General features: G+C 41.7%; 1 protein-coding gene across 1 annotated transcript; it reads right to left on the reverse strand.

Moving 5' to 3' along the window:
• Positions 1–1810: 1810 nt before the first annotated feature.
• Positions 1811–13746, reverse strand: aldocb (aldolase C, fructose-bisphosphate, b). The gene is made up of 9 exons (XM_033644457.2): positions 13609–13746; positions 6793–6909; positions 5554–5765; positions 5030–5084; positions 4766–4926; positions 4532–4615; positions 4245–4419; positions 3018–3217; positions 1811–2925 (listed from the first exon to the last, which is right to left on the reverse strand). The coding sequence occupies exons 2-9, from the start codon at positions 6902–6904 to the stop codon at positions 2833–2835; spliced, it is 1092 nt and encodes a 363-aa protein (XP_033500348.1). The 5' UTR covers positions 6905–6909; positions 13609–13746; the 3' UTR covers positions 1811–2832.

Raw genomic sequence — 13746 nt, forward strand, 5'->3', positions numbered from 1 at the left:
TAGCCGACACATTTCCAAAAAAGCACAGATTAACACTAATTTTTCCTTAAATACAGTGTGATCAGAAATGTAGAAACCGTGTGTCAACTTATTTTTTTTTCTTATTTATTTATTTTTTTGTTAAGCATTAACACCACATACATTTTTGTGCTTTCTGATGATATTTGTCTGCACTCTTCTGTGCAGGGTTTTCATTATTTTGTCCACTTTGTGTACACACCTGAGGGAAGGAAGTTCATAAATTACTGTAAGAGATTGACAGATAAACAATTCAAAATATAGGCTAATTTCTGTTCACTGTCATTGATGCAAACAAAAGTGGACGGCATCAGATAAAAATTTAATCCTTTTTTAATTTATTAACTTTAATTATCCAGAGAGATTTTATGGGAAAAAGGCTGTGGTTTTCAGAGACACCCTGTGCAGCAATGATAGCAAGTTCACACAACACTGCAACAGCTGCCCAGTACAACCACAGTGTGTTCTGTTGACATTGAGCAGCTTTACTGGAGCAGTGGGGAGCTAAGGGGATTGCTCAAAGGCATCTCAGCGGTGGCATTCTTTTTTTACTTTGCCCATCCAAATTTATTAAACTGATCTCAGGGGCCATACTGGTGACTTTCTGGTCTGACCTTCAAGCCACTAATGCAAGATTTAGCTGTCTTGTGCTGCAGCTGGAAAATGCATCTACACAAAGTTAAAAACATGGCTGATTTTCTGAGCTCATAAAAAGTTGGCTTTTTAGAGATACATGCTTCTCACAGGATGTTGTTATGACCCTATATAATATGATGCATTTCTGTTAATTAAACTACCCAATTGTATTCAAACAGTTTAAGAATAGCACAGCCTTAAACAATTACAGCAGTAAAAGGCAACTTGCACACTATTAAAACTATAATATTAATTCATTCAACATATGTCGGTGTAATGGTGAACACTGGGGGCCATTTTTCTGCAGAGTGAGTCATTTTACTTTTGATACTTTGAGTTAATTTTGCTGATAATACTTACATATTTTCACTTAAGTACCATTTTGAATGCAGGACTTTTACTTCTGGTACTTTAACGGTGTGGTGCTGATAGTCAGGGTCGCCACACCTTCTTAAACATCACATTCAAGGACATTTCAACAACTGTTAGGGATGGATCCTGGTGTGTGTCAATTTTGAGGGCCCAGTGTGTAGGATTAAGGGCCATCTGCTGAAAGAAATGGTAAATAATATTCATAACTATGTTTTCATTTATCTATGATCACTTTAAGCTAAAAATCATTGTGTCTAAATGACCTTAGAATGAGCTGTTTTATATATACATATAGAGATGGTCTCATCTATGGATGCATGATAACAGGTTGTCTCCTATGGTGTCTGTTATGTTGTTTCTACAGTAGCCCAGAAAGGACAAACCAAACACTGGCTCTAGATAGGAGATATTTGTGTTTCACATTGGCCACTGTAGCTCTACACATTGGACACATGGGAGTAGTTTTAGTGCTGCAACCTCACCACTAGATGCCACTAAACCCCACACACCAGACCTTTAAGGACCCAAGGGAATCCAGGATGTTTTTACTAAAGCAAAGGATCCGAATACTTCCGCCAACACTGTATTTAACTAAATGTAAATAAACTGGCTGGATGAACACAACATGGGGGGAGGTCTGGGCCTGCTAAACTAAATAACGTGATACAAGAGAACTACTGCATGACTGTTCAAGTGTCAGGAACGCAGAATAAAATAGCATCCAAAGATAAATGATAGACATATTAGGACTATTAGCAATAATGTCACACACAGAGATCTCTGCTAGGTTTTAAAGTTTTAGTTTATTTTTCTCCACTATTTGACACACGAGTGCTTCAAGAACAATATTGACATCACAAACATCACAGTATTCCAACACAGCAGTGACTGTTTCCCCCGACGCTAACCTCACGTATTGGTCCACATTATGTCAATAGAAACCATCTCCTGTTATCGTGGGGCGCGCTGGGGGAATCAGGAAGGGGGAATGACACACAAGCATCACATAATATCGACACCTTCACACAACTGAATACATTAATTACTGTATGTAATTTAAAGATAATGTTATACTGAGAATAGACACAAGATGTTCCTCTGATTAGTGGTGATTAGAAGCTTGTGAACAGAAAGGTTAGGATGAACTGTTAGGGATGGATCCTGGTGTGTACTGGTTTCTTACAGAGTGTCTACCGACCTCTGCTGGTGCTACGGCTTTCTGAGAGTGCAACAAGCCCTCCGCACTTTTGGACAGTCGCTCAAAACATCAACTCAATCTGAAAAGTCAACACTGTGACACTGCTTGTCACGTAACGGATGTACTGATACAGCTAATAATTGGTTGGTCCCACTTGTCAGTTAGGATGTTAGTACAACGCTTTGAGGATGACACTGCGTTCTGACAGAAGCGAAACACCGACACACACACCTCCCCGCTTGGGAGTGGCTTAAGATTAATAATGTGGGGGATACAGGAGCAGAGAATAGGCATGAATTGACCACTGACTGGTTATCTTCTGATTAAATTCTGCAGCCTTGGACTTCCTATCTCTGACACTCCACTTGAGTCACAAATTCTCTAAAAGCAGATTTGATTTGTTTGGTTAAATAGAAAAATAAAACAAGCCTGTTCACTGTAGTTTCACATTATGTTTTTAAATACATATATCTAATCATGTAATTTTAATAACTGAATAACTCTAAAGTACAGTAGACAGCGCAGGCTTGTGATTGATGGAAGAGTGAGGGGGAATAGCAGAGCAGATATAAGACTATAACTAGGCCACAGCGGAGTGTGGTACATGTTTAGTAGGCGTGGTTAGCCACATAGAGGGATTTTCCTGCAGCAGCACCACTTCCGCTGGACTCGTACTTGCCAAGGGCAGCCAGACCGTTTGCCTGAAAGAGAGACAAAAAAAATGTAACTATACTGAACGAAGGAGCTTTGTTTTATTTTACTCGTCTGATGTCTGTTTGCAGTTTTGTCTGACCTCAGCACGCTTGATGAACTCCTCGGTGGCGGCCTTCTCATTGCTCAGCTCTCCTCTCCATGCGCTCAGGGCAGAGGCCTGCAGGGCGCGGCCGTAGGAGAAGGTCAGGGCCCAGGGCTTGGCGAGTGGGCAGTTGTTAATGGCGTTAAGGTTAATGCTGGCCTCTTCTTCAGACTGGCCACCTGACAAGAATGTCACTCCTGAGAAAGAACGGACACAAGCAAAGACACACGTTATTCATTTGTTTAAAAATGATTTTATACAACATGTAAGCCAATGATGCTCAACTTGAGGGCCCACGGGTCAAACCTGGTGACTTTGACTTCTAATTCACAATGAAGCAACCCCTAACTCGGACTAACTCAGACCCCCTAACAGAAGTCCCAGCTAAGCCCTGAATGTCATCAAATCCTAGAGCCGCCCCTGCATGCCTCTCTTTCCTCTTGGCAAAGATGAGTGTGGACAGCAAACATCGAAAGGCTGAAAACAGACAATTAATATTTTGTATGTTCTGATGAATATTATAAATGCCTGCTTATTAAGTGTCTCCTGACGTCCTGTCATTTGTCAAGTGGCCCCTGAAAATGCCAGTAGAGAATCCTCAATTTAAGCCTTGTAACTCTTTCAATAAAAGTGATCTGGCTTTCTTAATATCTGAGGGTGGGAATAATTAACAATGCCTTAATGCCTTATTTTATGGGCCCTAAAATCCTTAACAATGTCCTACTAATTTATTATGTAGATTTCTAGAAAGTACTGCACTGTAATTTGGCAATAATTATATGTATAAAAAAAGAGGCAGCATTTAAATGGTACACTTTCAATCAATTAATTCCAATTAAATGCGAAGCCAACAAGGTCAGGTCGATTAAATACACAAAAATATAGATTTTTTTCTGGCAAGCAGCAATAAATGAATGACAAATAAATATTTACTTTAATTAAATGGTTTAAATGGGGCATGTGCTTCTAGGAAATTATTTTTAAAAAGAACCACTGCTTTTAAACTTGCAGCTAACTAAATATTAACCAAAATAGCACTTATGGTACTTTTAAAAGTAAAAAGTATTCACACAATATATTTAAGTGTATTTTATAGAATTACATATTAGTGATAACAGTAGCTTTCAGGTAATATTTCAAGGTATATATTCCTTTAATAATACACAGGTATCAAATGAATCCCTGCAAATTAGCTGTAGTTTCTTAGATTGATCTGTGTCTGACCTGTGACAGCAGGAGGCACAGTGCGGCGCAGGGCAGTGACGGTAGCCATGGCGATTTCCTCGCTGCTGTACTTGTGGGGGCAGGAGTGTCCGGCTGTGACCATGTTGGGTTTCAGCAGTGTTCCCTCCAGGTACACGTGGTGGTCTGACAGAGCCTTGTACACTGCAGCTAGGACCTAATGGCACAGACAGAGACACGTGAGAGCACTGTTGCTAACATGTTGTTAAATGAGAACTTTACAGGATGTATACAGTGGTTAATGTTATACATAGTCATCAGGAGGTTACCTTCTCAGAGACGTACTGGCAACGCTTCAGGTCATGGTCTCCATCAGGAAGGATCTCAGGCTCCACAATAGGAACAATGCCATTCTAAGAGACATTACAGAGTATAAGTTTAAAGGCAAACTCTCATATTCTTCCCTAAATCACAAATCAACGCTGATGTTTTCAAAATCAACTTTTGATTCTTAGATTGAGAATAACATCTTTGACCTAACTAACTAACATCCTCACACCAACCTGCTGGCAGATGCTGGCATATCGGGCCAGGACATTAGCATTCTCAAAGATGGCCAGTTCAGACGGGGTGGTGTCGCTGATCTTCAGCACACAGCGCCACTTGGCGAAGTCTGCGCCGTCCTTCTTGTACTGCGCACAGCGCTCAGACAGCCCATCCAGACCTACACTCCAACACATACACAGAACCACCCATTACAAACACAGCAGGGAAGGTTGTAATATTTGTGATGCTTTGAAAGTGTCTGTGTTCCTAATGTCTCGTACCCTGAGTGGTGGTCTCTCCATTTGTTCCAGCGAGGGGCACAACACCTTTGTCCACCTGCAGAAAGTGTAGCAGACATTCTTGGTTTTCTGTATCATGTAGCGCATTTGAAACAAAATCCTGCTGAATTTCGCTCTCTCAACTAAACACAACTTTCCTGAGCGTACATCCTGAATGATCTTTCACCCAGTTTTTCCTCTAAACCTGATGTGCTGTTTTGGGTGGGTGTCTGTGTGTGTCTAAACAAGCTGACAACCAGTCTGTGTTTTCATACACAGTGTAGGAGCCTCTCTAGTTTTACCAGCCAAACAAATGATAGCTGTGCTTCTGCCTGCTGACCTGAAATACTTGGCCGTAATCTAATATCAACACAGAGGCTGTGGGGACATTCGGAGGCAAAGAGCCACCAAATAAGGCAAGAGTCAGGAGACTGAGATGAAGCCCACTATTTCCTGATAAAATGACATCTACTCAATAGGTTTAAATATCACTTAAGTTGCTAATGACAACACTGAACATGGCGTACCTTGATCCCAACAACAATGCCGCGGTCTTTGATGAGCTTGGCGAAGGGAGTGCCATCGTCTGTGTTCTGGTAGAGGGTTTCATGGAAGAAGATGACCCCTCCGATACAGCTGTCGATGCGCTGGTCGGCTGTGAAGAGCAGCTGGCGGTAGCGACGCCTGTTCTCCTCTGTGTTCTCAACCCCGATGGGGTTCAAACGTTTTGCCATACTTCCTGTAGACAACACACACAAAGGCATTCAGTCATGACTTAAGTTAAGACAGACTTGGGTCAAATCCTATCCCTTATTTTTACCCCTACCCCTTGTATTCAAGTGCCCCTTTGCCCTTTGGAAGACCGTTAAAAAGAGAAGTGGTTGAAAACTTCCCCTGTGGAATGAGACCCTGATTTACCATCAGTATAGTCATAATCATTGATGGTGTTAATGTACACAAACGCAACTGTGGCAATAATGGTATTATCACAACGACACTTATCTGATGGAGACAGCAAAACATGGACACCAGCAATTCCTTTTACAACTTTACATGTTTCATGCTATCAATCAATCAAGTCGTCAAAAAAGCAAACCAAAAAAAAAAACAAAAACAACAACACTGTTTCACTCACAGTGCTCTGTAGGCTAATGTTAGCAACCTGTGCTCAACCTGTGTCACAACATTTCATTATAAATAAAGTGAGTTGCAGAGATGCCTCCGCCTACAAATCATATTCCAGACGTAAGGTAACATGTTTGTTTCGTACAGACTCCAGCAGAAATCACTTCGCCATCATATTTGTATCTTTTTAAGTGAAAATGAAATGCAAAATTTACCATTCCCACTAAAATACTGTCACAAATCCGTATCTATCCATTGCATAGTGTGCAGCCCTATGCTGGACTCTAGTTAAATTTTGGGCGTCATATGCCATCAAAGGGGGGAATGTGACATGGAAACGTCAAAATGTGAGACTGTCATGCACACATCAGTGCTAGGTAGGTTAGCTACTGAGACATTATTACTACTACATTGATACAAGGGTTAGGATTAGGGCCAGGTAGCACTGACAGAGGGGTGTGGGCTAAGAGGCGAGAGAAAGGGGTGTATTGTGATTGAGCCTTAATAAACAGAGGAAGAAAAGTATTGGTGATTTTGTGATTTTAATATTAGTAATATTGTTTCTCTGGCATGTAGAACTTCACAGGAAAGATATGAGTGACGTTATATATTTTTGCAACCACACACACAGACGTGCATACCGGTGGATTCATCGGCTGCGAGGATGCCTTTTCCTGGAGCTACTATCCTTTGGGCGATCTCCTGCAGCTCCTTCTTCTGCTCAGCAGTCAGTGCGGGATACTGGTGAGTCATGGTGGCTGAAAGAGAGAGAAAGCCATTAGGAGGTCACTTTGTTTCACGGTGTGTTGATTTGGACGACTGCCCAGCACTGGCCTCTTTCATGTGCCCCTCTATTGTCTACAACATGGCTACCTCGCTGCAGCACTACTAAGCTCTTCTCACTGAGGGTAGGAGGATGGGAGAATCTGACAAAATTCCTACAAAATGGCACCTCAAGTCACACAATCCATGGACCCAGCGTGTGTGTGAGATGTGATAAAATGACTATGAGCAGAAGATGTGCTTCCTGCCTCCTTAGAGAAAATAAGTGCCAAAAATACATAGACAGAAACTGTCTGCGTTAAGAAAAAAAATCTTTCTTATATGTTGCCTGGCCATATTGGTGGCAGCAGCAGCAGCAGCAGCAGCAGCGCTGTCACGACGTGTGAACATGCACGCACACGCTTCAAACCAGATTATTATGTCCCCTATTCCCTTCATCGCTCTGCCGTAAATAAGCAGTTACATAACCCCTCCCCTCCCCACCCCACTGGTAGCACAGAAGACAGAGAGGGCGCGATTATGTAACGCAGCTCCTATATATTTTGCTGCCAGTCCCCATTATAGCCACAGGACTGGATGCAACACGGCTCGTTTCACTCTCCTCAGCAACACTCCTCCTGTCGTCCCCTAATGTCATTATATCTCTCTTTGTGCATTGCACGTATAAACGCCTTTTATGTCTTTGCCTTCAAACCTCCTGCTGCGATCACTGAGGCTTACTACTAGACACATACAAGATGACAACGCATGGGATTTGTAAATTCCAGTTTTCACTCATCACTAAAACGCATCACTCCCACTAATGCAGGCTGCACTAGAGAACATGCTGTGACTTTCCTCTCTGGTCGACTGCTCCGGTTGCCAAGACACGCCCAGCAAATGGCATCACACGTTATAGCTCTGTTCAGCATCACAAGTGCACCAGTATGGGCCATGATATTGGATCAGCTATAGATTTATCTGCTTGATGGGTTGAAGCTCCTCATTTAGTGACAAATATCTGAGGATAAATAGTATTTTGTCACCACAGAGAGAGAAATCTTAGTGTGAGACACTAGATTTACAATTTAAAGCACATTAACTGGATCATGCGACACAAAAATATATAACAGGAGCGTTAGCGTAGCTCAACATAAACTGACCACTGGATTCCCAACTGAGGCTGCTTTGCTGTGGTAGGACACTGCCTGACATTCCCGGTATCCCTTGTGCTAATCCTCAGCTTAAAGCTATGAGATAACAACCTTCAGAGAGCACATACACACAGGCCTCTCAAAGAAAACAGTGTGCAGATACCACGACACAAAAGTCAAGCACGGCTCACCGCTGATAGTTAAATTCTACACGCAGGTGAAATAAAAGAGGCCAGGCCGGCAGGTAACAAGGCATCCTCCGAGGGGAACACTTTGACCAAAAGATGTTCATGCAGATCTCTCCAGTGAATAAGAGAGGTTATCTACACTTGATAAAGGCCAAGCCAAGGGCAAAAGCATGAAGTGTGAGGCTTCAGTCTGTTTATATTTGCACAGCCCTGCTCCACTGTTAGCCAGACAAAACTCATGCTCAGCAAATACCTGCTATCTTTTGTGAAGCACCTGCGTGTCTCAACAATACATTTTCACTAGTGCAGTGTCTGGTTGGGTTTCTGCTGAGGAAACATTGCAAAATACTTTGAAAGGCGACATGAAATGTACATTTTGTGCAATATTCAGTCAAACACAAAGCAAAGTTACCAAATACGTGAGCTTATGAAACAACTTTCAAAGACAAAAACATTCTTTTCAATAGGAAATACGGAGCTCAATGACACAATGACGCCTGGAAATGTTTCTGGTCACACATCTTTTATACTGGCTGAAAGCTTAAGAAGAGGACCTTGAAGGACAATGCCCTGCTGCCAACATGTGACCTGCCTCTGATATATGATCAGCCTGGAGCAGGTATGTTAGAAAAACACAGATGCTGTGGAAAATATATATAGTTAGGCACCTTTCTACTTCTGAACACTTTCTGTTCTGTGGGCAAATTGATCCTATGAATAAATATCCATAAAGTGATGTTGTGGGAGCCGTTATGAACCAAAAATATTTCATTCTGTTTTTATTCTATTTAAAACATCAGCTGTGTGAATCTCAGGCTTTGCTGACAGTCTCACTTCTCAGGATCAGAGAACAGTTTATTTCTTGACAACACGCAGCTCCAGTGTGTCCCGCACACTCAATAATCATCACCTGCTGCAGGTGTGACAAACTAAAATAAGGGCATCTGAATTATACAAAACATTAATCAAGTTAACAGTGAAGATTTTTATCCTTTAATGAACTGGTAACCTTTCTTGAACGACTGATTGGTTGAATTATTAAGTATCCTGCACTACACTTCATTTCCTCAAGTGGTCTATACAGAGAAGCTCCATTGCCTCATTGTAACCTTTGAAACAAACTAGTTTGAGGCATTTTAAATCCTGCATGCCCTTAAAATTTGGCTATCCTTCATCACAATTAGTCACCACAAGCTGGCGACATATTTGAAAAGCCAAGTGGGAATGTTGCACAGTGAAACTGTCTGGTCAATGCTGCTTGGTAACAAAATGGAGGAACATTAACTGTACAGAAATATTGATTTAATGACAAAATCTATCAACAGATGCACTGCTGGATGAGTGATGACTTTAGTTGTAACTCATTGGCTGTCTGTCAGTGTTTTATAGTGGAGTCATCCCACCTCCCCTGGGGTAAACAACACCTCCACTGATGTCAGAAGAGATTACATTTTAATGTAATTTTAGGCATATTAAGCTTCAGGGGAAATCAAGCAGTGGTGCTGCAGCACACAGCAAAGGCTGCACATTTGGCCTGATGAGTGAGGTGACTGTTTCAACAATAGACTGTATATATGGACAACATGTCTCCACTTCCTTCCACAGTACAAAAACGAAGCCAAAATATCCCGGATATGGCATACTGTGTTGGTGACATCATTTGGGCCAGTCTGTGCAATAGTGATTGGAGAATGGAGCTGCGGTATCGAGGTCCTGATTCAGTGACGAATCAAGGGTAGCTGTCAATCATCATAATGCCACACCCTCATTTTATAGTACAAAATTACTAATCAAAAGCAGATTTGGAAAAAATAAATACTTGAACAAGCATCAACGTGATGAGAACCAGGTAAAATGACCGAAACCGTCTTTGGGAAAACTGTATTTGATGTGTACTTTGATTTGAATTTTGGCACGTGTTGCATCCGCTAACATGGAGGGGGCGTTGATTATGACCTGTACTGCAGCCAGCCACCAGGGGCGATCGAGATGCTTTGGCTTCACCTCTGGGGAGATGTCCATCTTTCTACGGTCTATTGCTGTGTCTCAATTCCAGTACTTCCATTAGTACACTTCCATGTGGCACACTGTGTACACTATGTACTTACTTGTGTAGTATTTGAATTTTGACAGCATTTATTTGGTTTTTCTTCTTTTTAATGGCAAATTGCAACCGGATTGAGATTTAATGCCAACATTTGACTGCAACTCTGCGACTGTCGCACACCAAAATATCTGCCAACCTGTTTGCTTGTTCACCAGAGCTACAGCAACTGCTGCAGCTTCCTCGGCCGCCATTTTCACAAGTTAGGTGGTCTCTCCCCTTCTGCTATGTAGACAAGATGGCGACCATTGAGGGTAAAAATATCCAGTGATCCACACTGAACCTTTTGAGCGTTATGCGTACATCATCCGGGTACTTATACTGCACTGCATTTTGCCATATTTGCCAGTGTGAAAGCACAGCAAGTGCAAGTACAGAAGAATATGAACTGAGACACAGCATACTGTTTAACCCTAAGCTACTGCATTGATAACGACCAATCATCATCCTTTGCTAACGCATTAGGCATTATGATACAAGTCTCAAAACCTTTTAAACAATTTGTGCTGGCCCATTGAAATCTTAAGATAACGGAAGGAATTTCTTTTCTTTTGCTCAAGGGCACCTCAGCAGCACAAACACTGAAATGCTTGTTTTAAGAATCATCTTCCTTATCAGTAAAATTGACCTAGCTGCAAAATGTCACTGACATGATCTGAAGTGGTAACCCTCTGATGCCATTCATCACGCAGTATCACTGGTGACAAGGTTTATCTTCCAGACAGTGCTGTAAAGTGTGCATCATCAGTTATCTTCTGATGAAGGACATCACTGCAGATTTGACAACTATAGGCACTTCACCAGTAAAGTTTTAAAGTGGGCACAAAAAATGTACATTTTGGAATAATGTTTCATTCAAATTAGGCAGTATTAGGATGAAATTTGAAAATTGTTTAAGAGATGAGAGGGAGAGACAGCGGATCACTAAGCTCAATATTTAGTTGTCTCTCCATTGTGCCCCTCTGTGATTTCCAGTCCAGCCTGTTGCTCAGTGTTCAAACTCAACACCATTTCTGCAGTGCGACATCAAGATGCAACAGCCAACTCCCTACTGTGACGTAACTTACCAACTACTCAAAGTGTGACTGCTACATGTTAAAAAACACCACAACTAACCATCGGTCAAATGCAGTGCACAGCAATCATACTGCAAACCAGACGAATCAAAGGAAAAACTGCAAATTCACATTTGCCGTTTAATATGGTGACACAACTATTTAATTCAGGTTTAATTCAAACCCATTATCCAGTCAGTCATCACATATCTGGTGCTTCCATCTACTTTAAGCTTTCACCTTGGAAAGGACAGGCTGATTAGATCATGCTACAACAGTCAGATGCTGCAGAGGCTCACTTACCATCCCATGACACAATTAGAGACCACAAACACATTAACATCAAACTCAACCCAGAATCTACATCTATAGCAATCATGCAGCAACAGGTCTTTTTCTGAAGCATTGCTGCAAGCATTAAACTACTATATTTTTAAGCTTGCAAACTATATTGCGAAGTCAGGCTGTAGGCAGGGACTGGCACCTCTAACACTTACAGATAGTTAATATTTAATTTTAAGTGCGAGGGCAATGAGAGGATGGAAAAGAAAATAGGATGTATTTTGTGTTGCTAGGTGTTGTTGCCTCAGCTGTATCATTATCACCATCTGGAGGTTTACCCACCTTGTTTTTTTTTTTTCCTCTACATTGCAAGCTGCGTGAGCTTTAAGCAGATGAAATGGCTCCTGCGGGGAAGCACTACTCAAAAGTAAAAAGCCTGCTTGGACTGCTGTGTTTTGTTACCAGACGGGCTGCTGCTGGCCTTGGCACTGACGGACGCTCCTGTGCTCGGGCTGTTATTATCCACAGGCCTTGATCCAGCAGAGCTAGCAGGAGCACTGTTTCCCATGCAGCTCTCTGATACAACAGCCTGTGGCGGACGTCGAGGCTGTGTGCATTGCGGTTCAGAGAGAGGGTGACACTGGTGAAAATGGGCAAAGTACACAGGGTGGCATTGCCCTCTGAAACACAGGTGAACTGTTTTGTTTTTCAACCTTCATTATTTGCATGACAAGTTGGATAGGTTTTGCGTTGCCATTGCAGATATAGTCAAAGGATTAAGGTTAAAAGAGTTATTGAGTAAAAAAAAACGTGATTACAGACAGTACAACCTGTTGATGTAAAACTAATAAGAATTCCCATTAAATTAAATCATAGTGTATGTTAATATGTCCCCTGTGTTCTAATGATATGCTAATGAGATTTACATCCAGTCTGATGGTACAAATAGCCAATGAACCTTCAGGGTATTTCTGTTTTCTAGAGCTAAAACAAGTAGTTGGTTCATCAATTATTCGACAGAATATTAATGAGCAGCATTCATTTAAGCTATTTTAAACAAAAAAAGAGGCCAAAATTAACTGCGCACAGTAAATAATAGCGATAAAATATAAGAAAACAGTGAAATATGCCCCTCATATTATCCCAAAACCCAAATCTGCATATTTAAATTGCTTGTTTAGTCTGAGAAACAGCCCAAACCCAAAATACATTCAGTTTAAAAGCAGACAGGACTAAGAAATACAGCACAGTGACGTTTGTGTTGACGTCAACTGAATGAAAATATATGATGTTCTAGTGTTATGCTTATAAGATGAAGTCTAATTGTACTAGTGCAGTGAGATATGTCATTTTATACATTAGACATTTAGTATAGTATAGTAACGTTACACTCCTGCTCAGCGCGCCCCGCCTCCCATCACATCAAGGATGGTCTACGTGCTCAGGGACAGATACACACTCACACACAGGCAATGACACTGCTACCATAATGATTCATCACCTCCATGTACACTCATCAAACATATAAAATAACAGGGTGAGCTGATTTAAACCGAGAGCAGAGGCCGCAGACTCTTCTCTGTGCACTTTCATCCTTGAAGGTCATCATTTTTGCGCACTTCCTGTTGCGTATTTCGGCAGTGGGTTAAAATATGCAACTTTAAATGAATAAAATACCCCAAACTGAGGCAACTTAAATGTGTTTTTGTCGAAGGAGACGACGACAGAGGAGCAACAAGTACCAACGGTTGCTGTTAATTAACGGCAACTTAGCTAGGAGGAAACGTTAGCTTTAGGTGTAGAGCAGCATCACCTCTCTCCATTATCATCAATATTATCATCTTTTTATAATCAATAACACATGAGGAGTGTTTAAAGGTGTCGTACTGATAAAGTCAGAGTGAATTCTTACCTGCTGATGGGTGTCTGGGCACAGAGAGAGCAGGTGAGCAAGGTGCGGAGGATGCGGAGCGGTCTCCTGTTTCACTGCTGCAGCGCAACGTGACCCTTTACAAAACCCTCGAGCCGGGGGCGGAGCCTTCCTCCGCGC

The sequence above is a fragment of the Epinephelus lanceolatus genome, chromosome 11, assembly GCF_041903045.1.
Source record: "Epinephelus lanceolatus isolate andai-2023 chromosome 11, ASM4190304v1, whole genome shotgun sequence".
NCBI lineage: Eukaryota > Metazoa > Chordata > Actinopteri > Perciformes > Serranidae > Epinephelus > Epinephelus lanceolatus.

Excerpts from the sequence above, each read along its gene's own strand:
- aldocb (XM_033644457.2), bottom strand. The coding sequence starts at position 6,904 with ATGACTCACCAGTATCCCGCACTGACTGCTGAGCAGAAGAAGGAGCTG. Across the intron at positions 5,766-6,792 it reads CGCAGCCGATGAATCCACCG|GAAGTATGGCAAAACGTTTG; the intron begins GTATGCACGTCT and ends TGTTGTCTACAG. Across the intron at positions 2,926-3,017 it reads AGTTCATCAAGCGTGCTGAG|GCAAACGGTCTGGCTGCCCT; the intron begins GTCAGACAAAAC and ends TCTCTCTTTCAG.